Source organism: Tupaia chinensis, unplaced genomic scaffold, assembly GCF_000334495.1.
Source record: "Tupaia chinensis unplaced genomic scaffold, TupChi_1.0 Scaffold000161_1, whole genome shotgun sequence".
NCBI classification, from domain to species: domain Eukaryota; kingdom Metazoa; phylum Chordata; class Mammalia; order Scandentia; family Tupaiidae; genus Tupaia; species Tupaia belangeri.
Window position 1 is genome coordinate 833,358 of NW_006159632.1, and position 23,080 is coordinate 856,437.

Consider the following 23,080-nt stretch of genomic DNA (forward strand, 5'->3'; position numbering starts at 1 on the left):
ATGCCTGCACCAAGCCCAGACGCCCGTGTCAGAACCCCAAGAAGACATACTGCTAAATCTTCTATCAGTTTATCCTCAAAGTAGTGCTCTTCCGCTTCAATCCAAGACTTCTCGTATCCCTGAAGAAAGAGGTTGACGGCCCGGTGCCTAAAACATAAGCAGAATAAAAAGACAACTTTACAAACTAACCAAAGGTGCTCTGCAGCTCGGCGGCACTTCTTCCTAGACCGTCTGCACTGGGATCGCGGAGCACCGTAAACGCCCCGCTCTCGGCCCTCGGGACTCCACCTCGGGATGGAGCACTGCCGCGGCTCGCCACAGAAGCGCAAGTTCCACGCTCCACTGTTGAGGGAGGACGCCTTCTGCACTGCAGCTTTGTGCACAGTGGGTGACGTGACAGCGCATGGGGAGTGCTCACAGATGGCCACAAAAGCACGCCAGCAGCTCTGAGCGCGGCTCCAACACGCATCAAGGCGGGGATGAGTCTGTGGCCAAATGCATGCTCGGAATGGCCCTGAGGGCTCCGCCAAGTGAGCCTGCCGGAGGGGTTAACCCAGGATGCTGGCGACAAAACTGCCGAGACGCAGAGCCCGGAGGCCAAGAGACATGGGGAGCCCCTGGAGTGAGTGAGAGGCACGGGACCCAGCAGCACACCAAGGACGAGATGTCACGACAGTGAGGAGCCTCGAGGGCAGGAGGGCTCAGAGGACATGGGACAGCACAGAGCCGCTGCTGGTGAGAAACTGAGCCTCAGGGAAGGAGTCACAGCCCAAAGGGCCCCACGGAATCGCCACCGGCACACGGCCACAGCCAGAGTGTGCTGAAGGGCCACTCCACCCAGGCAGGACACCGGGGTGCTACATGGCTCTCGGGCCCACACGGAGCCCCGACAGGAAGCCGAGGCCTGGGTCATCCTAAGGGCTCTTTGGTGCATTTCTGACAACAGCAGGTGGGAGGCGAGAACAGAGACCTGAGGGGCGTCGAACGCTCACCACCTAGTGCCGCCAGCTGGACAGGAGCTGAGGGGCGCGTGGCAGCGGAGGTGGCCTCAGAGGAGGGCTGCACGGGGCCTGAGGGAAGTTGGGCGTGGTGTGCAGGGTACCCAGGACAGGGTAGGGACATGAGCTCGGAGTCCCCTTCTGAGAGACCACACAGAGACACCAGGGTGGAGTCAGAGACCAGGAAGCAGCAGGCTTGGGGGGGGACGGTAAGGAGTTCGGACGCTGAGTGTGCCCGTCCCGGCACTGGATGATGTGAGGTTCGGGCGGGTTTTGTTCCCCTTTATTCCTACCCGCATCACACTCGCTCCAACCTCAGGACAGCACTGCCCGCACTCTGAGGGTGCTCAGGGTCGAGTCAGAGCTGACTGGCCCAGGCCGCAGGACAAGGCTTCCCTAGGGGCACTTGGCTGTGGCAGCCATGGTGGGGCTGGGCTCGCGAGGGGCAGAAGGGCGCGTGCTAGTCAGAGTCGGCGTGGAGAGAAGAGCTGCGTCCTCTCACCATGTAACCCAGGGGAGCACCCAGGTGCCAGTGCACCGGGAGTCAAACGCAGAGGGTACATCGCAGACTCCAGCTCTCCAAATGCCCAGCAAGGGAAACCCCACGTCACGTGGAAGAGCCATAAAGCTCTTCCACCCCGTGGGCCAGCAGTCCCCAGACTTCCTGGCACCGGGGCCTGGAGCTATGGAAGACGATCCCTCCGTGGACAAGGGCGTGGGGACAGGGTGACCCCAGCACCACATCCACCAGCACCCCGCTCTCACCACCACACTGCTGTGCATCAGAGTGTTGGGGAGTCATGACACCCCTGTGCCCAGGGGAACAGGAAATCATGCCATGACTTCCTGACAGCCTAGTGAAGGAAGCAGTCGCACGATCGGGGCCGCACTCCCATGAGAAGCCAGAACTGGCCACAGCAGGCGGGAGGACAGGGCAGAGCCCAGGCACGGTGCGAGGGACGGCGGGAGCAGTTGCGGACGCAGGCCGGTCCTCACTTGCTCACCCACCCACCCTCGCTGCACAGCTGGGCAGACTGCAGGCGGCCGCCCTGCGTGGGGATCCCTGTCCGAGGCCCCCACCCTGTGGGAAGGCCGACCACAGCCACACCTGTGGAAGATCACAGCGAATCTGACCTGGGCAGGTTGTACAGCGGGGCCATGCGGAAGCAGGCCACCACCGCCCTCTTCCTCTGCTTGGAGAGCAGCTTGTGCCAGACGGCCTTCTTGGACCTCTGCGGGTGCTCCACCTGAGGGGGACAGCGAAGTAAGCCCACCGGCCCCCACCCTTTTCGGCCAGACATGCTGCCCACACCCCTGAGCCTTCTCGGTGCTGGCGCTCAGGACTCTGCAACAGCACCATAGAATCGCTGTGGGGCAGTCCACACCCTAAAAGCTACCCAGAGCTAAATCCGAGAGGGACTCAAAAGCTACGTGGTTCCCCTGGTAAGAAACACTTCCCAGTGGTGTGTATTCGTGAAGCCATGTCATCATTAAGATCAAAGCAATGCAAAGGCACCCTATCTAAAATCATTTTGTGGGGCCAGCCAGAGGTGCAGTGGTTAAGACACTGAACTCCCACGTCGCTGATCATGGTTCGAGTCTCGGACCTGACAGCTTAAAACTCACACCAGGTGCATGTGTGCCCAAAGCTCTGAGAGGAGGATGGGGACAGAGGGCTGCAACGTGGCCATGTCCCGTGGGGTGCTTTCTAACTTTCCCTCTCTCTGCCTCTCCCCAGCGAGTACATATACCCGATGGCAAAAAATCCTCAAAAAAAAATCGGATTGCATTTTCCCCCAATACTTATTGGTTTCTTTGGTTCTTTTGCTCTAAACCATTTTGTCTACCCTAAAAACGACCCCATTCTTATTTACGTAGCCATCGAGGCTCGTTTCACACAAGGATGAACTACAGCAATAAACACGACAGACGGCCTAAGAAAATTCTACTGAAAACATCTTAATCCACCAGGGTGAAACAGTGACAAGATTTTGTGAACACAGTATTAGGAGTGAGTAAAAAAAAGATTTAATTTGGTAAAAGTATTAAAAAATGTAACGATTTTGTTAGGAAAAAATGAGAATTCCAAAGCTGCGGTAAACGACACAAGCGGGCCGTGTTTCTAGCAGTGGGCACGCGGGACTCCCGCAGGATGGTTAACGGGGAGCGTCAGCGGGTCAGCCCAGGGGTAACCAAGGCACTCGCGCTGCAGGCGAGGGTACTTCCCAGGCTGTGACATCCACGGGCCACAGTTTTAGAGTTCTGGAAAAAACAAAACGTCGTGTTAGCGAGCAGAGTCAACGGAGTCCTCACCCCCACAGCGAAGGGCCGGATCGTGAACGGAGAAACGTCTGAAGAGGGCGGCAAGGACATCTCGCCCACAGTGGTTACAGAGCTTAGGGAGGCAACCTTTCCACTGGGGGGCCGCTGTTCTGTGACCCTCGTAGGTCCGTAACTCTGCACAACCACCCACTGCAGCGTGTCCGGCCGAGGAAGACCCACTAAACTGCCCACAGAGCAGGCACAGCAGCCGGGCAGCACTGCTCAGGCCGACCAGCACGTTCCAGGGCGGCACGGTGACGGAGAGGGCAGGGGCCTGCCACCGGGGAGCCCGCCCCGCCCGGTGGGCTTTCCTATCAGGCGGGGTCTCCAGACGACACACTAAGATGTGCCTTGGACTCTGCCCGCACGTCTCTGTGTGCCCAGGTGTTAGCTGGGCCGCAGCGTACGGGGCACTTGGAGGCCAGCCAGCCCTCGGGAGAAAGGCCAGCATCCAAAACACCTGCCCAAAGGTCGCTGCAACTTGAGGTGAGTTCAGTCAAGCATTTCCTGCACCCCCACCGTTTGCACGACTTAGGCGAGTTCAGATGTTCTTTGCGAACTTGTCGTGACTGAGTTAGAAATTAACATCGAAAGGGAAGTATTAAAGGGCCTGGGTTTGGGGCCGGCAGGTGGCATGTGGGTGAAGCACGAGGGTCAAGTCCTGGACCTGTTGGCTTGCTTTCTCATTTTCCTTTTCTCTGTCTCTCAGATCAAATTAAAATAATTATAATAATAAAATTAAATAAATATTCCAAATAAATAAAGCGTGAATTCCACACACAGACAACCCCTGGTGTCTCCCACTCGATAATTAGCAATTTAATTTCACTCAAACCCTCCTTCATGATGCAGCAGCGGGCCCTACCCTGAGCAATTTGAAAACTATTTGGCCTTGGGAACCAGCAGTTGGCGTAATGGCTATGTTGCGGGACTCCCTCCCATGTAGTTGACCACGGTTCGCGTCCCGGACCCAGTGGCTTAAAACTCACACCAGGCACGTGTGCGTGCGTGCCCAAGATCCTGAGAGGAGAATAGAGGAGAAGGGTGATTTCTCGCTTTCTATCTCTAATGTCTCTCTCTGTCTGTCTGGCGAGCGCACGCGCCCAATAGCGAAAATCTCTCCAAAAAAACCCCAAAAAACTATTTGGCCTTAACCAAACTGTGACTAGTAATCCCCACTCTCCTTTAGGGTCCTGGCAGGGATTGCCTCTCACAGTGAGAGTCAGCAAGGGCTCTTCCACAGCCTCAGCTCAGTGACAGCCTGGACACCCAGGCCAGCCCACTGGCTCAGTGCCTGCTCCGCTCAGAGGTGAGCCTGTGGCCTGGGCACCTGCTGAAGCCATGCCACCTGGGAGCGGCCAAGACCTGGGGATGCTCGGCAATTGGCCACACTTCCGAAAGGACGGCATCCACGTGACTGACAGGTCTGACAAGGCAACACGCCAACAGGGATGGGTCAGACCAGGCCCTCGCAAGCCCCACTCGTGGACCTGGACTCTCCCCAAGTGAATCCTGCCGTGTGTACAGAAACCAGGAAGGGTTAAACTTGGGCACCTGGATGCCACCTCCCAGGTGGAAGCAGCGTTTAGTAATCTCGACACGTATGTATTCTAGAAACGACGCTATGTCTCTGTGTCGACCACAAGAACTCATCACCTCATGGCTTGCTGACAGCTGCATGGATTTAATATTTCATGAAAAAGTGCTGGCAATCCATGGGGCAATGCAGTCCCAGGGTGTCACATAACGCGGACGCAAGTTAATGGCTGTTCTGAGGGTCTGCCAGCTGCCTCGACCCCGCCACGCGTGGTGGTGAACCTCGGAGAATGCGGGGAGTGGCCAAATCTGGGCGGGAAACCTTCGAAGCAGATAACATGGAGCTGTGCAGAGGCAAGCCCAAGTCCGCTGCGCACTGCAGGACAGCATGGCTGGGGGAAGCCAGCATCAGCGAGAAGGCAAAGAGACTCGCGCAAAACCACGACAGTGCAGGCACCTAGGAAGCCCACCGTCGCCATCCCTACAGGCCCTATAAAAATGAGCGCGTAACGGCCAAGGCCCGTCTACACGCAGAGCAGCGATTCTACACCCGGTCCCCAATCTGTCCTGTCTATCCTTTCCCAAGTTCCTCGAGGTGCCAGGGCATTTGTAAACAAGAGGGAAAGGAGTCAGCGGGGCTTCAAGACGAGCTGTGCTTTGATATTAAAACCACAGGAGAAAGGAGATGAGGTCCGCATGCCATTGAACTGGGCAGGGCAGGCGGGGTTCAGATACACAGAACAAGAACGGAGGCAAAATGTCCCTCGTTGCCCTGCCCAACGTGTTCAAGTGTGGCTAAGTACACACAAAGGTCTAATTCTCCGAAATAGGTGACAGACCACAGAGGTGGCTGTTGCTGTCTCTCACCGCAGAGTGGCCGACCACAGCTGGGCATCCTCATGAAGACCCTCCCGGCCGTGAGCTCCCCGCCTGGGTGCTGTGCCAGCTGATCACACGGGGTGTCCCTGTGTCTGCGTGCCGCAAGGTCTGACGTACCAGAGGGAGCCCTCTGCACTACCAGCACGTAAGCACTGCCTCCCGGGGCCTCGCATGCCGTCCCGGAGATTCGGGGCGGTGGTATGCGACAGGTACAGCTAAAACCTTCACAAGACACTTCCTCCTGTGGTTTTAATACGAAAGCACAGCTCGTCTTGAAGTAAAATCTGCTCCTAGTCGCTGAGAAAATTACCTCAGGATATCTCTACTAAAAAGGGTAAGCAAGAGATGAGAGACGCTTCAATTACGAAACCAGAGAGACTCCACCTCAAACATAATGCTGTAACAGTAACAAAAAGCGACCAAGCAGAAAATGCCTGTGGTCAGCTAGACCTCAGAATTTGTCAGAGTGATAGAGAAGTAGGAATGTAATTCTAACTATCCGCATCATTTCAGAAATATTTTTTAAAGACAGTAAGACAGAGGCCCTCATCCCCCAAAACACGTCATCTAAATGCTGCTTCAGAGACCCTAGGCTTGGAAGCTGTGTTCACGGACTTGGAGCACTCCTGACCACAGCCTGACCGAGGACATGCTGGGCACGCACAGTGTGGCCTGCAGGTGACCAAGGAGCACCCTCGGTGTATACCCGTGCTCGAGGCTGGGGTATACACGGTTCCACACGACGCCTACCTGCTCGAGGTGGAAGAGCACGTTCGCCATGTCCAGCACTCTGTCCACTGTCTTCTCCGGATCAGAGGTGTCCTCCGTCCTGTTTGGTAAGTCCTTATAAAGCACCATCTGCCACCGAATAGCGGGGTCCTCCAGCTGCAGAAACAGGGAAAGGCTGCAAGCACAGGGCCACCACCAAGAGGGAACGCCTACTGCCGAAGGGTCGGTCAGCACAGTGCGGGGCCGCACGCAGGGCTGCAGGGCGGACAGGCCTGGGACCAACCTCGTACCGGCACGGCCACGTCAGTGACACACCGCTAGGCTAGACCTTGGCTGAGAGCCGGCTTCGGGAGTCCTGACGCATGTGGAGGCAAGGCCGAGACACACGTGAGGACACGGGTCTGATTTCCTCGGCCGGATGATGGTGATGGTCCCCTTACATAGACCAAAGCGTCAGTCCGGATGCCTAAATACGGACGCCAACGGCCGCTAAGAGAAACTCAGGTACCACGGCTGGCGCCGGCCCTGCTGGGGCTGGGAGGCTCCTGCACAGGAGCCTGGGGCTGGGAGATGCACAGGCTGGCTTCTGCGGGCCAAAACGCGGGCCTCTCCAGCTCAGCCTCGTCTCACTGAGACCAATACAGCACGTCACGGAGGACTGAGGAGTCCCCTCATCATGAAGGTCTCTTTTTCTTTTTTTCTTTTTTTTTTTTTTAGAATTATTTCATTTAACTTTATTTACTTACTTATTTATTTTAATTTTGACCAGAGAAGTACAGAACGAGAGACAGAAAGTAAGCTACCAGGTCCGAGACTCGAACCACAGTCAGCCGTGTGGGAGTCCGGTGCTCTTAACCACAGCGCCACTTGCCGGCCCCAAGTTCTCCTCTTTAATACTTAAAATTTCTTCAATGAAAGACGTAACTGAAGTCTTCACATTCCGTTAAGAAATTCCAAATACCCGACAGATGCAGGCGTCACACGGCCGAGCTCATGGCAGAAGCGGCACGGTGCCCGTCTCTCTCCTACTCTGGGTCTCTGCCCACCGGGGGGCTGAGGACCACGTGGCAGCAGATGGGCAATGTCTGATGCATCTTGGGGAACACGGGGCAAGCTCCGCCCTGCGTGACAGACAGTGGAGGGCTCTCTCCTCCGTGAAGCCCTGCGTCTGTATGCCTAGGCTGTAACCGCATTCTTGCTGGCCTTGGGGTGACCGCCCCACAATCCCTTTCACTGTGACCAAGGAGACAGGGAATGCGGGGGCCAGGCTGCATGCTGCGCCAGCCCGTGCCCGAGAGCTGCGCCACCAGTCAGCCTGGCGGTGCACCTGAGGTCCTTACGACAGGTCTCCTGTATCTGCGGGAAGGGTGGCTGAGCATCCCCATCTGCCTCCCTGTCCCCTCCTCGCCTCAGTGCACGGCCGACATGGTCCAAGCACTCCTGCTCACGGCCTCCACGGTGGCTTCAGTACTCCCATGCAGCCCCTCACGCCGCTTCTGGGGATCTGACCTTCCCGTCCCCACTCAGGGGTGACTATACTAGACCAGAGGCCTGGGGCCCCCTGGGACCAGGGTGCAGGAGATCTCCTCACACGCCCACGTACGGAAAACGCCCAGCATTAACCTGAGGGGGAGAGCCCGCCCTGCAACACTGCTGGGGTCTTACAAGCCCTCGTCGGCCTTCCCAACCCTTGGCTCTCTGGGAAGAGCTTCCCCTCCAACCAGACCTGTCCCAGCCCCTGAGAGCTGCTGCCGTCTGAGGGCTGCCAGCTCGGCGTGGCCTGGAGGCCAGTCTCGTCCTCAGCACACTCCCAGCCTGCCGGGAGATCTCTGCATCTCTGGCAGGAGACACAGTGATGCCCAGGGAGGCAGCGCGTCCCGCAGCTAGGCCCACAGCCCTTCAGACACTTCCATAATGGGGAAGACCCTCAGAAGAGACACCAGAACAGGTACCAGTGGTCCCAGTCAAAACAGATGTCTTGGGCCAGCAGGCGGCCTGGAGGGTCAGGTGCCTGGACCCACGTGGCTGGCTGTGCAGTTCGAATCCCAGGCCCAGGGCCTTGAGAAACAGGCTTGGTGCAGAATCTGGGCAGAGGGAGGACCAGAGGAGAAGGCACTGCAGGGCTATTCCCCACGGGGGTGCTTCCTCACTTTCTCTCTCTGTCTCCCTCTGGTATGTACTCGAGACAATGAGACTAACAGACTTTCTAAACGACCTAACAGGTTCTGAGAACAAACGAATCGTTTATTTACTGGGAGGAAAAAAAATTCTGAGAAACAGGAAACGCTCCTGGACCACAGAGGCCACTTCCAGCCTCGTAATCAGTGGGGTGGGCTCGTCCCACCGCTGCCCTCCCCGCGGCAGCCATGGCAGGACCCGCTGTGGCTCTCGGACAGCCCGCGGGTGCTCAGTGCACTGCCTCAGGGCCCCGTCCTTGCGGCCCAGGCCCTGAAACCCCACTGTGATTCCAGGGCGACGCTGCTTCAGAGCTGGCCGGACTCGGACGTCTGCTTTACAGGACGGTCCTGGTCACCCTCACGGCTTTAATACGAGAGCGTCTGCACACAGGGTGCCCATGACCCGGCCTCCCCTGCTCGGGGACAGCACGTGGGGCCTTGGGAGACCAGGTGAGGACACCCAGCTTACCTTGCCTTGTGTGTGGATGTTGCTGCGGATCACGTCTCGCACCTCGTCCTCGGTGTCCTTCTGTCAAGAAACACACGTCCCCCAGACAGCCTTAACTGTGCGTCATCTGCACAGCACAGCACAACCCTCACTTCTGAGACAGGCTGTGGCCAACGTCTCCATCAGAGTACACATGCCACGGGACCAGCAGATGGCCAACGGCTAGGTTATATACTCCACATAGTCCACCACGGTTCGAGTCCCAGACTCAGTGGCTTATAACCCACACTGGCCGTGTGTGCGTGCCCGAGATCCCGAGAGAAGAATGGAGGAGGGCGTGAGCATGCCATCCCTCCCGGGGGTGACTCCTTGCTCTCTGTCTCTCTGACGAGCGCACAGGCCCTATCAAAAATCTCTCTTAGAAAGAAAACATGGCACACATGGGAGTGCCCTCCAGGAAACTGCTCGGTCCTGCTGCAGCCTGGGCAGGGCTGGACCTGCCATGAGGCCACAGCTAAGGCCCCAGTTTGCAGCCAGACCCCAGGGCAAAGCGGGGACCCTGGGCTGAACGTAGCCCCAGCATTCTCCAGTCTCCACCACATCATGAGCCCTCATGACCCAGGAAGGCTGCAAAGCATTCACACAGGAGCCCAGCACTGGACTGCCACGACCTCTGATCCTGCACTGTGGGGTCCCACTCAGGACGCAGAAGGCGGGTACTGCCGTCTCTGTGGGGACAGGGGAGGACGTGCCCTCCAATCACAGCTATAAAATGGTAACTCCAGGGGCCAGCAGGTGGTACAATCGTGATGTCACTTCCACGCATGGCCAACCACACTTGAAGTTCCAGACCTAGTGGCTGGTGGCTTGAAACTCACACCTGGCACATGTGCATGTATGCCCGAGATTCTGAGAGGAGACTGGAGGAGAAGGGATTTGGCTTGGCCATCCCTTCAAAGGGGGGACTTGTCACTTTTCTACTGCTTCTGCCTCTCCCCAGGGAGTACACATGCCCTAAGGCAAAACCCTCTAAAAACAAAGCAGTGTGCAGTCCTGCAAGGCTGTGCCCTCATCCCCCCGCTCCGATGGAGCATGAGGACATGGGGACGGGCTGACCTAAGGCGAACCCCGTCTAACCACAACCGGCTGAAAAGTCGCCTTCCCACACCTGAACCTGAGATACAGGGGTGCATGGGAAACCCGCCTTCTCACCCCCGAGATCTGCTTCCACCTTTTCTGTTTGCTTCCTGGATATGCCCTCAGATGATCAAACTGACTTAGGAAACAAATGGTCTCGAGGAAAGAGGGTTGGGGGAGGCCCCGTCTGTTCTCGAGCCTGGGGCCAGTGCAGGGAACTGCGGACCTAAGCATGCATGTGGAGCTGTGATGGCCGGCCGCAGGCAGGGGCGGCACCTGGGGCGGGAGGGACTGCAGCATGCTGGGGCAGCTCACCAGGCTAAACCGGCTTTTGGCCAGAGCGATGAGCTCCTGGTCGCCCGGGGCGCAGATGTTGAGGCCGACGGGCAGCAGGCGCTTCAGGGCGGCCACGACCAGCGAGGTCTGCAGGGAGTAGCGGTCCCCCTTGCGCTTCATCTTCTTCCGCTCCTGGTCAGACACAGCGGCCTGTGGGCAGACCGGACCAGCCTGAGCGCCACGTCACACACAGGCCAAAGCCTTCGCTGACCCCAACCCTAACCCTCGGCCGTCACGGCTCACGGCATGCACCTCCAAGCGATTTAGGAGAGAGGGCCATACGGTAGTTTCAGATTTTGCCTGTTTCCTAATTCTCGAAGTGTAGGAGAAGGAGATGGGGGGCTTGTTCTGGCAAATGCTTGCTCTGCAACATGCATACATATATGTGCAGGGGGCAGCCTGGCCCAGCCTGAGCGCCACGTCACACACAGGCCAAAGCCTTCGCTGACCCCAACCCTAACCCTCGGCCGTCACGGCTCACGGCATGCACCTCCAAGCGATTTAGGAGAGAGGGCCATACGGTAGTTTCAGATTTTGCCTGTTTCCTAATTCTCGAAGTGTAGGAGAAGGAGATGGGGGGCTTGTTCTGGCAAATGCTTGCTCTGCAACATGCATACATATATGTGCAAGGGCACTTCAAAAAGTTTGTAGAAAAATAGAAGCAAAATGCAGTTTAGTTTGATGTGGACAATTAAAAGCCCACACGTAACTTCATAGCGCGCATTTTCCTGCGGCCTTTTGAAATCCCTCCCCATAGCACGAGCGTGCCCGGCGAGGGCTCTCGTGAACACGCCTCCGCAGCCTCTGTCCCTCTCTGGTGGAAACAGACCCAACACACTGTCCACAGTGCCCTCCCATTCGGGGGCTCCCGACGACCCATCAGCTCACAGCTGAGTATACCACTTAGACATTTTTTGTAGCAATAATTAAAACTTGGAACATAGTTTTATAATGACGTACAGTAATCCCATTGGACTATTGAAAAAAAAAAGTAAGAGACATTAAATGCAAAATGATTTGTTTTGCTCAAAAGAAGGCAAAATATGGGCAGTCACCCATGTGGTGTTCAAGGCGCCTGGGTCCCACATGGCTGACTTCACAGTTCACGTCCTAGACCCAATGGCTGGAAGAGCACCCGGGGTGTTTGTGTGCGTGCCCAAACCCGAGAGGAGAGCAGAGGGGAAGGTGTGGTGGTGTAGCCATCTCCCCCCGGGCGTGATTTCTCCACCCTTCCTGTCTCCTTTTCTCTCTACAGGGAGCACGGAGCACACGCTGCTGCAGCAGAAAGGGACAGCAAGGAGGCCAAGCTGAGAAGCCTGGCGCCCGGCAGCAGAGGCCGGACCCCGCGTGCAGCTCCGCTCCATCCTAGGGCCCCAGGGGTTTCTGGTACAGAATGGCACACATGTTGGTACGCATATCACGCTTAAAGTTCCCCCAACTTTACTGTCATATTCGTGTGACACAGGAATGTGTTTATTGCATGGGTCCCATTTTTATACATGTCACCTTATAAAAGATTATTCCCAGTAATTTCATTAGGGTAAATAATTTATCTGAATGATCTGTATTTGTATATTAAATTGATTACTCATATAAATAATGGATCAGAGCTGCTCTTTGTCCAGAAAGCATAACTAAAAAGACAAAATAACTAACCAAATGAGAAACCATCACCTAAAAATTAAACACATTGACACAAATGATGTAAGCATGTTTCTATCTAGTGCTGATCATTTCGTTTCAGTAAAAGAAATTCTCCAATATGTGAAAGTCTGAATTTGGCTGGTGTCAGAGCTGTCTGATTTTAAGGAGCTGAGTTCTCTTGCTCTGAAGGCCATGGTAGCAGGCTCACACTCGATTTGAGGTTTAGAAATCGTGAGGAAATACTACAACACAAGAACTGAAATGGACACAACGGCTCGGCAGGGGGCGCCTGGCAAGCGGTCCCTGCGGACGAGCAGACGCAGAAAGCCTGAGCCAGGCCACAGACCTCTGAACATGTGGACAAACTACCGCCACGCGGAGAGACTCGGCCTGTGCCACTGAGCGGCCTCGCACCCAGCAGCCTGTTCGCTCCGAGCCCACGCCCAGACCCGCAGTTCCCTCCTGTGTACTCGAAGCCAGTACCAAGCCCAGCCACGGCAGGGATGCGGCAGGCTCTGCACGCCCTTCCTCCCCACCCCTGCCCTCGCGCTGACCAGATGTGGTGTGTGCTGCACGGCCCACTCGCGGTGTACTGGGGAGGGCGGGGACAGGCGGGACCGGCTCCCATATCAACCAGCTGGCCAACCTCTGTCTGACTCTCCCACGTGCACACACATGTACACAAATGATAATAACCATTCCAATTTAATGACGCTAATGGTTTCATCCAAAATGGCCTCATTTAATAGAGGTCACGGGAACCTAGAGAACCTTACGCAGACCGATCTCAGGAGAGGCTGTCAGCCTGGGCTGGACGAACCACGGCCCAGCGAGGTGGGGCCTCCCCTCCTCCTCCCCTGCCTGGGCGGGCAGCAACACAGTCGTCCAGGATGAGAGCGGGCAGCACAACAACCAGGGCAGCACGGCCGTCCAGGACGAGAGCGGGCAGCAGCAGGCGGCTTCACGACGCCCCAGATATGCAGACGGGCCCTCCCGGAAACAGCTGAGGCACTGCACACCGCCCGCGGCGCTCTCCCTCGGAGAGGGAGCTGGGTGCCCTCTGCCTGGTGGAACTAGGCTCCCACCAACCACACAGCCCTGGCTGCCCCGCCGCCGTCTCCTAACGGGGAGCCCACACTCCACGCTGCCCACAGCCTGCGTCCTCGCAGGTGTTTGCACTTGCGCTCCCGTTCCCTCAGCTATGGGGAGGGGTCTCTGTGCCAGGATGCCCCCGAGATCTCAAATACACAAGCAGGCAAAGCGAGTCCTGTAGAGGGAGGACGCTAAGCAGATCCTGTAATCCCCAGGTCTTCCAGCAGGTGGAGTAGGGATTTCTCACCTTCCTCTGATTATTTTCCATCTGTCTTGTCTCAGGCAAGCAGTCTGATGTTTAAAAATTCTTAGTTTTGGGACCAGCAGTTAGCGTAATGGCTGTGTCGCTGGACTCCCAAGTAGTCGACTGCGGTTCGCGTCCCGGACGCCCACACTCCACGCTGCCCACAGCCTGCGTCCTCGCAGGTGTTTGCACTTGCGCTCCCGTTCCCTCAGCTATGGGGAGGGGTCTCTGTGCCAGGATGCCCCCGAGATCTCAAATACACAAGCAGGCAAAGCGAGTCCTGTAGAGGGAGGACGCTAAGCAGATCCTGTAATCCCCAGGTCTTCCAGCAGGTGGAGTAGGGATTTCTCACCTTCCTCTGATTATTTTCCATCTGTCTTGTCTCAGGCAAGCAGTCTGATGTTTAAAAATTCTTAGTTTTGGGACCAGCAGTTAGCGTAATGGCTGTGTCGCTGGACTCCCAAGTAGTCGACTGCGGTTCGCGTCCCGGACGCGGTGGCTTAAACTCACGCTGGGCGCGTGTGCTTGCGTGCCCAAGATCCCAAGAGGAGAATGGAGGAGAAGGGACTGCAGCGTGACCATCTCCCCTGGGGGGTGATTTCTTGCTTTCTGTCTGTATGTCTCTCTCTGTCTGGCGAGCGCACGCGCCCTGTATCAAAAACCTCTCAAAAAAAAATTCCTAGTTTTAGTTTTAGAAATTTGGAGGGGGAATGTTAAGATCGAGCGGTTCCTATCTGTCACCTTGCATTTCCTGTCTTAGAAACTGGAGCGAGCACGGCCGTTCATCAATGCTGGCGAGGCCATCTGCTTTATGGGCACAGCGCTCCGGGCACACGCCAGCTGGGGACCCTGACACCGTCAGTAGACAACGTACTGAATCTAGCCGGCTGCAGTTACACATCTGGAAACATCTAAACATCAATGTGTGAGAGTTGCACTCGCATGTTTTCTAGAACAGCCCAGCGATTTAGGGAAATACCTTCGACATCTTTGACTTGGTGTCTGTGATGAGGAACGACATATTGTTGATCTCATTCTGTACAACGAAGTTCTGCTCTTCTCTTTTGAAATTCTGAGGAAGTTGCAAAGGAAATTTCAGTTAAAACCATGCAGATAAGAAGTCCGTATAATGAGACAGGACACAGGACCAATCAGTATTGATTTGACACATGACTCGACGATTGTCAGGGTACATCTCAAGACAGGGACACTAAGGTTCACAAGATCACACTGCCAGGTCGCTCATTCGGCCTGGAGCAGGATGGCCCAGCCTGGGCAGCTGGGACAGGGCGTCCCACCCCCAGGGTGAGCACAGGCGCCAAGGACACAGCGAGATGCAGCTCTCTGTCCTGCCAGATGTTCTGGCTGCTTCCCTAAGTGCCAGCACATTGTTTTGTTCACTTTTAACCTGAGAACATCAAGGTGAACGCGTCTTGACTTATCTGCGGGAGGGTAGGCATGTGCTAGTAGCTCTCTGTTAGATACGCCATGACATCCAAGTGCAGTTTCAGATTTTGCTCTTATTCCCTATAGCGTCCTTAGACGTGTTTTAAAACCTCACTGACTGTAAGTTGAATATAAATGCTCTTGCATATAAACTTAAAGAAGCATCTCCGACATGTGAGAGATCGGAGTTGAAGGTTCCAGTTCACAGAAGAACACGCAGGCGCTATTCTTGGTGAGTGACTTCCGCACCCCTCCTTCCTGCCTAGCAGAGGTGGAGTGACCCGACAGAGTACATTTAAGTGAAAACCACCTTGGTTCTATGGCAGCTCAAAACAGATTAATTTTGGGACCAGCAGGTGGCATGGTGGTTAAGGCGCTAGACTCCCATATAGTCAACCACGGTTCAAGTCCAGGACCTGATGGCTTGCATTCTCACTTCCTCTCTCTCTCTCTCTCTCTCTCTCTCTCTCTCTCTCTCTGGTAATTGTGTTAGGCCAAGTTAGCTTAATCACTGCCATGTTAGGAAATGCTGGGCCGAGTTCGCTTAATTGCTACACTGTTAAGTCTTCAAGGCCGGAGCCCACTTTGTTAGGGCCTCAAGGACGGAAACCAGGAGTCTGGGAACTCTCAGATAGTGGAAAACGGGAGGGCCCAGCACCTCCGAGGCAAGGTCATCCAGATCCTTAGCTGAGAGCCCTTTTCTAGACCTGAGCAGGTGGTGACAGCTGGACCCTCGCTTCTCATACCCCCTCCTTTGTATGTGTGACATTCTATGGAAAAATCCTGTATTAGAAAAGATCCCTTTATCTTAGGCTCGGGGTCCTTGTTAAGACCCGCTGTGACGGGCAGAAACTCAGACCCCAGCTAGCTGGAAAAAGAATAAAAGCCTCTTTTGCAGTTGCATTGTCGCTGTCTTTTCTGTGTCTCCATCAGTTAGACCAATCTCTGGACCCTTACAAGTGCACGTGCCCTATAGCAAATTAAATGGCAATAATAAATAAATAAAAGCTAAATAAATAATTATTTTTTTAAAAAAGATGGATTTCTCATGGGTTTTAAATTTTCCTACAGATGTCCCGGCTGCTCTAACGCACCCTCCTCGAATAAGAAGCTCTCCGCTTTTATCTAGAGGAATATGAAGGATCTAAAATAGTTTCCCATGACATCACGTGGGAAAAGTCAACATGGGAATAACCCTGCATGTGGGCCAGCCGGTCGCACGGTGGTTACGGTGCTGCATCCTACATGGCCGACTCCATGGCTCGAGTCCTGACCCAGCCGGCCTGAAAAACACACTGGGTGAGCGTGTGTGCGTGCCCCAAATCCCGAGAGGGGGCGGGAGAAGGGAGGGCTTCATGGTCATCCCCCACCCTGAGGGTGATTCCTCACTTTCCCTCTCTTTCTGTCTCTCTCCGGCAAGCCCACATACCTTATGGCAAAAAATCTAAAAAAAAAAAAAAAACAGCCATCACTTCCTTTGGGCAAATACCAAGGAGCAGGGCCACTGGGCCGTGGCCGTTCTGTGTGCGGGTTTCTGAGGAGCCTCACATTGTTTCTGAGACCGAAAGGGGAGCGCCGCTGGTTCGCGCATCACTTCTGTGTGGTGCACTGCTGCAGGTCCTGTGTCGTGTTTTTGTAAGTGGCGTGGGACGATTAGACTTCTCAGATGCACACAGGCAACAAACAGTATTTGTTTTGCTAAATATTAAATACAAATATTTTATTTTCTAAAAAATCATGTGTTCAAAGTAATTTCATTAATGCAACAATTGGATGAAAAAAATGGGAATGATTTCTAGATGATGAAACTGAAGTTAAGGCTTTTGTCTTCTGTGTTTATTTATGTTCTATTATTCTTCATTAGCACATAATGAAGGTTTTATGGGGTATAGTGATTTTAATATACAGACACAATGTGCAACTATCCAATCAGAGCAGAAGTCTATTATTACGGAATTACATCTGATACAGAAATTCTAAACGTGAATACTATGGGACGACAGTAAATGCCCACGTGATCATACTATCCTAGCTACCAGAAATAACTGATAGAGTAAAAGATTCTTCAGGATTAAACTCCTTTATTAAAAGATTTCTTAAAAATATAGTTCTTTTTTCAAAAGATTTTTAAAGATTTTTAAAAATTTAGTTCTACTTGAGAAATGAAATAGAGAAAATGACTGATGCTCAGAATTCTGTCGAGGACCCCTCAGAAGGAAAAGCCGACTCTAAGGCGAGTCAAAGCACATTCCTGTAGCCACGGGCGCCCAGCGGGGATGTCTGGGCAGTCCTTCACCTGTCTCCGGAGGGCGACCGTGCCCTGCGAACACCAGTGCTTCTCCAGCTGCGGCGAGGACTCGTGGGGTGGCGTGGCAACATGCAGCTGTCTACTGAAGCTGGCGCCCCGAGATTGAGGGGAGCCTGAAGCATGTGTAAGCAGCATAATTCCAAAGCCCTGTGGTTCTTTTAAAGACACATCACAACTCCAAAAGGGTTATGCTTCCTCACACCCCCAGGGGGCTGTTCTCCCCCACAGCTAACGACACCCTGACTATGGGCGTGAAGGCTGCGAAGACGCCGGTCTGTGGAGAGACTGGGAAAACACCCTCCCTGACTACAGAGCCCCAACAGACGGCGGCCATGCGGCGGGCACTCAACTCACGTGGGACTTGGACCAGTAGATGAACACCTCAGCCACCATGCGGAAGAGCTCCTCAGCCTCTGGGTTAGGCTCCTTGAGCCACTTCGCCCTGAACCACGAGAGAAAGGTCCCAGTTACTCCGTAAAGCAGCAACACTGGCCAGACCACAGAGCTCGGCGTGGTCTCAGCACACAGGAGCAGCACTTAAGAGAACTTGAACGTGGCCGCCACACTGAAGCCTTTTATCAAGGATGATTTACTTATGTTGCTATTATTTTTTAATTTGACCAGAGAGAGACAGAGAAAAAGAAAACTGAGAAAAGTGAGAAAGCAAGTCGCTAGGTCTGGGACTCCAACTGCAGTCGGTCACACAGGAGTCCAGCTCCTTAACCTGCACGCCACCTGCCGGCTCCCAAACTGCAAATTTGACATGTGAAAGGCAGATTGCTTCAGAATGCACTTTCCAACTCTAATTTCAAAATGCCTGGTAGAAGGGGCCAGCAGATGGCGTGGTAGTTGGGGCGCTGGACACTCCCACATGGCCAGCCATGGTTCGAGTCCCAGATCTGGTAGTTTACTCTGTTACTTTTACTCTCTCTCTCTGTGTCTCTCCCTGGACAAATTAAAATAAAATCAATGAATAAAAATAAAATAAAATGAGTAATTATTTTAAAAAGAAATTCCTGGTAGAAAGGAGCTCAGGTTCAGACACTCCGCTACGTGACGGTCGCGGTCAAGCAGACGGGCACAGCTGCACCTGCGGTGCCCAGGCCGGGGAGCAGAGTGGTTTGGGGCAGCGTACCTGTTATAGTCCACGAATCGGATCAGGAGAGGGTAGAAGGCATACAGGTCCCGTGCCAACGTAGTGAAGTCGTCCAGGATGAGCAGCTCAGCCTCCGACATGTCCCCCCGGGCCTCCGCCTTCAGCTGGTCCTCGTCCGCCACCACCATGGCCGCCTTGTTCTTGAGCTTCTCCATCAGAGGTAAGAAGTGGGTTTTCAGGAGCTGAGGCTTCACCTTGTTTATGATGGGCTGGGAGAACACTGTGAGGACAGGCAGCGGCTGAGCACCGGGCAGCTCCGTCGGCCCCCCGGGACGCCCGCGGTGGGGCACAGGCCCCTGTGCCCTCCGACTGACACCAACACTGCTGCTGATGGCCAGGGTGGCTGGAAACTAACATGGGGACTGAGTCACATGAGTACACCGGGGAACGTGTAAGGAGGAGGCCTCCAAGTGGGCCCCGCATCTCTGCTCTCAGCTGCAGGGGGCCGTGACCTCACACGCCACACCTCAGGGCTCGCCCTCGCCAAGCCGCCCACCGCCCGTTCATCGGAATCCACCGTGTTTACTGGTGCGTCCCTCGTGTCCAGCCAGGGAATGCTGACTCCAGAGACGGGCAGGCCATGGGAAGTCACCCGTCGGGGACAGGGCAGGACGAGGGTGACGGCCCCGGGCACGGCCCGGCATGGCCCGGGAAGCAGCGGCAGGAGCACTCACCTGCCAGCCGCTTCATCCAGGCGCCCTCGTCGACACCCAGGTTGTGGTAGATGATCTTGAGGATGCTGCCCAGCAGCGTGTCCATGTGCTCGGCGCGCAAGGCGGTGCAGCAGGCCTCGGGGCCCTGCGTGCCGCCCTCGGGCCCGCGCTCCCACCAGCGCGACGTGTAGGCACACAGCATGGGCAGCACCACCTCCACCACATGCGGTGCCTGCGGGTAGCGCGTGCCCGCCTCGGCCAGCTCCACGATGTCGGCCATCAGCTTGTCCAGCGACGGGATGTTCGGGCACACGTCCTCCACGCTGGGGGGCAGGCTGAGGGCTGCAGAGCACGGGACGCCATGTCGGGGACTCCGGCCGACGGCCTGGTCCCTCTGCACTGGAGAGCCCCGGCCCGGGCCTGCCCCTCCGTGCAGGTCCCACCCCAGCAGCCACTCACGCCACCCAGCTCCCCAGCAGTTGGCCCTCCCAGGGCACAGAGACGGTCAAGGTGGCCCCTCCCGCTGCCGCAGCTGCCCCTGCAGACTGGGCTTATCCCCTCCCTAGGGGGAGGCCACTCCTGGCACCTCCACAGGCCCTGCCAGCCCTCCCTGGCACCTCCCCGGCAGCCTGCAGGAGGTGCAGGCTCTGTCCAGGAGCACGCACGCCCAGCCCCGCAGGCTGCCCCTGGTTTTCCACATAGGCATGGACTCCCCTGGCTGGAGGCCCCCTCTTCCGTAAGGGCAGGGCCAGCCTTCCCAGCCCCTCTGTCCCCGGCCAGCCCTGGCCCTTCCCCCTGCTGACTCCCCAGGGCCCTCCACCTCACTTCTCTTCTCCAGCTCGCACTGTCCCCAGATAGACATTCCTACGGGACTCTGCTACAGGCAGAGGTCCCGAAGCCACAGCCAAACGGTGGCTGGTGGTAAGGGAGCTGGACCTGCACAGAGGCCCTGGGACGGCACCCAGGCCTCTGCCGCATTCCAGGCCTCTGCCGCAACCCAGGACTCTGTTGTGCCAGGCACGTGTAGCCTGGATTGGGCTGCGGATGCTGGGTCCTCCCGTGTGCAGACCCTGCGTATGTGTGGGGTGCCAGTCCCTCTCTTCCTCTCTCAGAGAAGTAAGATTTCTGTCAGGCCTGGACATCGGGAGCAGTCATCCTGAGGGGCTGTGTCAGCGTCCCTTCCTCTCCAGCCCCGAGCCTGCTCCGACTTGGGCCATAGCATCCGCCCGTGCCCAGGCCAGAACCTGGAAGCACTGCAGATGTGACACCCCACCTCCAGGGACGGCTCTACCCAGCTCTCCTGACTCATCACCGCACACAGCACGGGGGCCCCTGAGCTGCCCGGGGTCACAGTGCAGGCCTCCTTGTGCTGCTCGGCCCACATCCCTGTGACCCCAGCCAGCTAGGGGACCCTCTCTCTCTCTCTACACTACAGGCATTAAAGGACAAAGAGCAGCATCTGCAGCAACGGGATCCAGTCGGCTCAAAATTATGGTGGAGCACCACTGCCCTGAGGCAGGCTCCCAGTGGGCTCCCTGCGGGCTCCCGCCCAGCTCCCACCCCTGCTCTGCCCCCAGCTCTGTCCCGCCAGCTCCCACCCAGCTCCCACCCAGCTCCCACCCAGCTCCACCCACCCCAGCCCCACCCAGCTCCACCCCAGCTCCACCCCAGCTCCCACCACAGCTCCACCCAGCTCCCACCCCAGCTCTGTCCCCCCAGCTCCCACCACAGCTCCCACCACAGCTCTGTCCCCCCAGCTCCCACCTGCTGTAACTCTCACCCCAGTTCCTCCATGCCAGCTCCCACACAAGCACTCACCCCAGCTCTGCCCAGCCCCACCTGGCTCACACCCCAGCTCCACCCCTGCTCCCACGCTCGCCCCACCCGAGTACCTGCCCTCTCGCGGGAAGACCTGGTGTTGTAGATGGAGTAGGCATTGTGCTTGTTCAGGTGCGTCTCTAGGAATGCCACGGGGAAGGCACCCGCGAAGGCCGCCAGGCACTCCCCCAGGGCAGAGCGCTGCCTGTGGATGGGAGAGGCCCTCCGGTAAGGCTTCCAAGCAGGGACCAGAGTTCCAGGAGTTTAGCCAGGAAGAGGGGGACACTGCTGCTAGCACGGTTAACCCCGATCCACTCTTCATCTTCTCAGTCTTTACAAGGCACGTCCACTCACCCGAGACAGAAGGGGGAGAGTGGGCCCACTCCAGGGGCCGGGTTCTGCTGCAGCCTTCTCCCCCAGCTCTCTCCCACTGGGGGCTTCTGGGCACGTAGCCTATGCACCCCGTGTGTTTTTTAGGCTGCTGGGTTCAGGACTTGAATGGTGCAGTCGCCCATGTGGGATCCAGCCACCTTAACCTCCACGCCATGGGCTGCCCCACATCCACTTTCTAAGTGGCAACACAGTCTGTGTTCAGCATCATCCACTCCACTTTAAAGAGCTGAAGTGTGTGGCAGGAAAGAGTTAGAACCACTCCAGACCGAAATAAGGAGAGGCCTGTCACCGATCCCATGGTCTGGACTGCGCTGCTGCTCTCTGCGTCCCTCCTCCCACCCTCCCTCCCTCCTTCCTCCCACCATCCCTTCCCTCCTGTTTTCTCTTTACTCTTTCTTTTCTTTTGAACAGAATGGCCTACTAAGGAAGAATTCTTGCTATGTAAGTAAGTGGATTGGAAAATGTTTAATGAACCACTGAAACTCGTATGCCCATGTCATATACAAAAACTATGTAAAATTCGATCATACACAAATTCAAAATTCCCACGTCCTAAAACACCATCTGCATGTAGTGTTCTGTACATAAGCACTATAAAGTTATAAAAATGATAAAATTCATAAAAGCCAAAAAAATATAGGTAAAAATTTAACTGTTTTACTAAACAAAAGGATTACTACAAGTCAGTATGGCAAGTATTAATAGAAAATGGACGATGTAAAATGGCCACTCATAAAGACATTCAAATGATAAAACTCACACAAAAATCCAGTGACCGCTAATTAGGGAAATGCATTTGAAATTAAAATCAGACTTTAGTTTTCAGTATTGCATTTTCAAATAGTAAAAACAATTCAGAATTTTAAAATGAGAAATTATCATTCACTTACAAAGCCTGAGAGTATGAGCGGAGTCATTTTTCAGAAAAGGAAGTGGAGTGAGCAGCAGAGCCCTCTGCTCCACGCATGTGCTTCACAGGAGCTCTGACTCAGAGCACGTGGTGGAGGCCAGCACGCGGGCCTCTGTGAGCAGCAGAGCTCTCTGCGGTGTGCACGCGGGCCTCTGTGAGCAGCAGAGCTCTCTGCGGTGTGCACGCGGGCCTCTGTGAGCAGCAGAGCTCTCTGCGGTGTGCACGCGGGCCTCTGTGAGCAGCAGAGCTCTCTGCGGTGTGCACGCGGGCCTCTGTGAGCAGCAGAGCTCTCTGCGGTGTGCACGCGGGCCTCTGTGAGCAGCAGAGCTCTCTGCGGTGTGCACGCGGGCCTCTGTGAGCAGCAGAGCTCTCTGCGGTGTGCACGCGGGCCTCTGTGAGCAGCAGAGCTCTCTGCGGTGTGCACGCGGGCCTCTGTGAGCAGCAGAGCTCTCTGCGGTGTGCACGCGGGCCTCTGTGAGCAGCAGAGCTCTCTGCGGTGTGCACGCGGGCCTCTGTGAGCAGCAGAGCTCTCTGCGGTGTGCACGCGGGCCTCTGTGAGCAGCAGAGCTCTCTGCGGTGTGCACGCGGGCCTCTGTGAGCAGCAGAGCTCTCTGCGGTGTGCACGCGGGCCTCTGTGAGCAGCAGAGCTCTCTGCGGTGTGCACGCGGGCCTCTGTGAGCAGCAGAGCTCTCTGCGGTGTGCACGCGGGCCTCTGTGAGCAGCAGAGCTCTCTGCGGTGTGCACGCGGGCCTCTGTGAGCAGCAGAGCTCTCTGCGGTGTGCACGCGGGCCTCTGTGAGCAGCAGAGCTCTCTGCGGTGTGCACGCGGGCCTCTGTGAGCAGCAGAGCTCTCTG

At 56.0% G+C, this 23,080-nt stretch overlaps 1 protein-coding gene across 1 annotated transcript in view; it reads right to left on the bottom strand.

Annotated features, from left to right (window-relative positions):
• The window catches only part of RYR2 (ryanodine receptor 2), a gene marked incomplete in the record, with an annotated part of 234,621 nt that overhangs the window by 69,946 nt on the left and 141,595 nt on the right, over positions 1-23,080 (bottom strand). Inside the window, 10 exon segments of the mRNA XM_027770831.1 lie at positions 51-147; positions 2,133-2,245; positions 6,486-6,620; positions 9,111-9,170; positions 10,542-10,712; positions 14,522-14,614; positions 17,651-17,738; positions 18,432-18,672; positions 19,127-19,447; positions 20,998-21,128. Of these exon segments, the coding sequence (XP_027626632.1) occupies positions 51-147; positions 2,133-2,245; positions 6,486-6,620; positions 9,111-9,170; positions 10,542-10,712; positions 14,522-14,614; positions 17,651-17,738; positions 18,432-18,672; positions 19,127-19,447; positions 20,998-21,128 (1,450 nt within the window).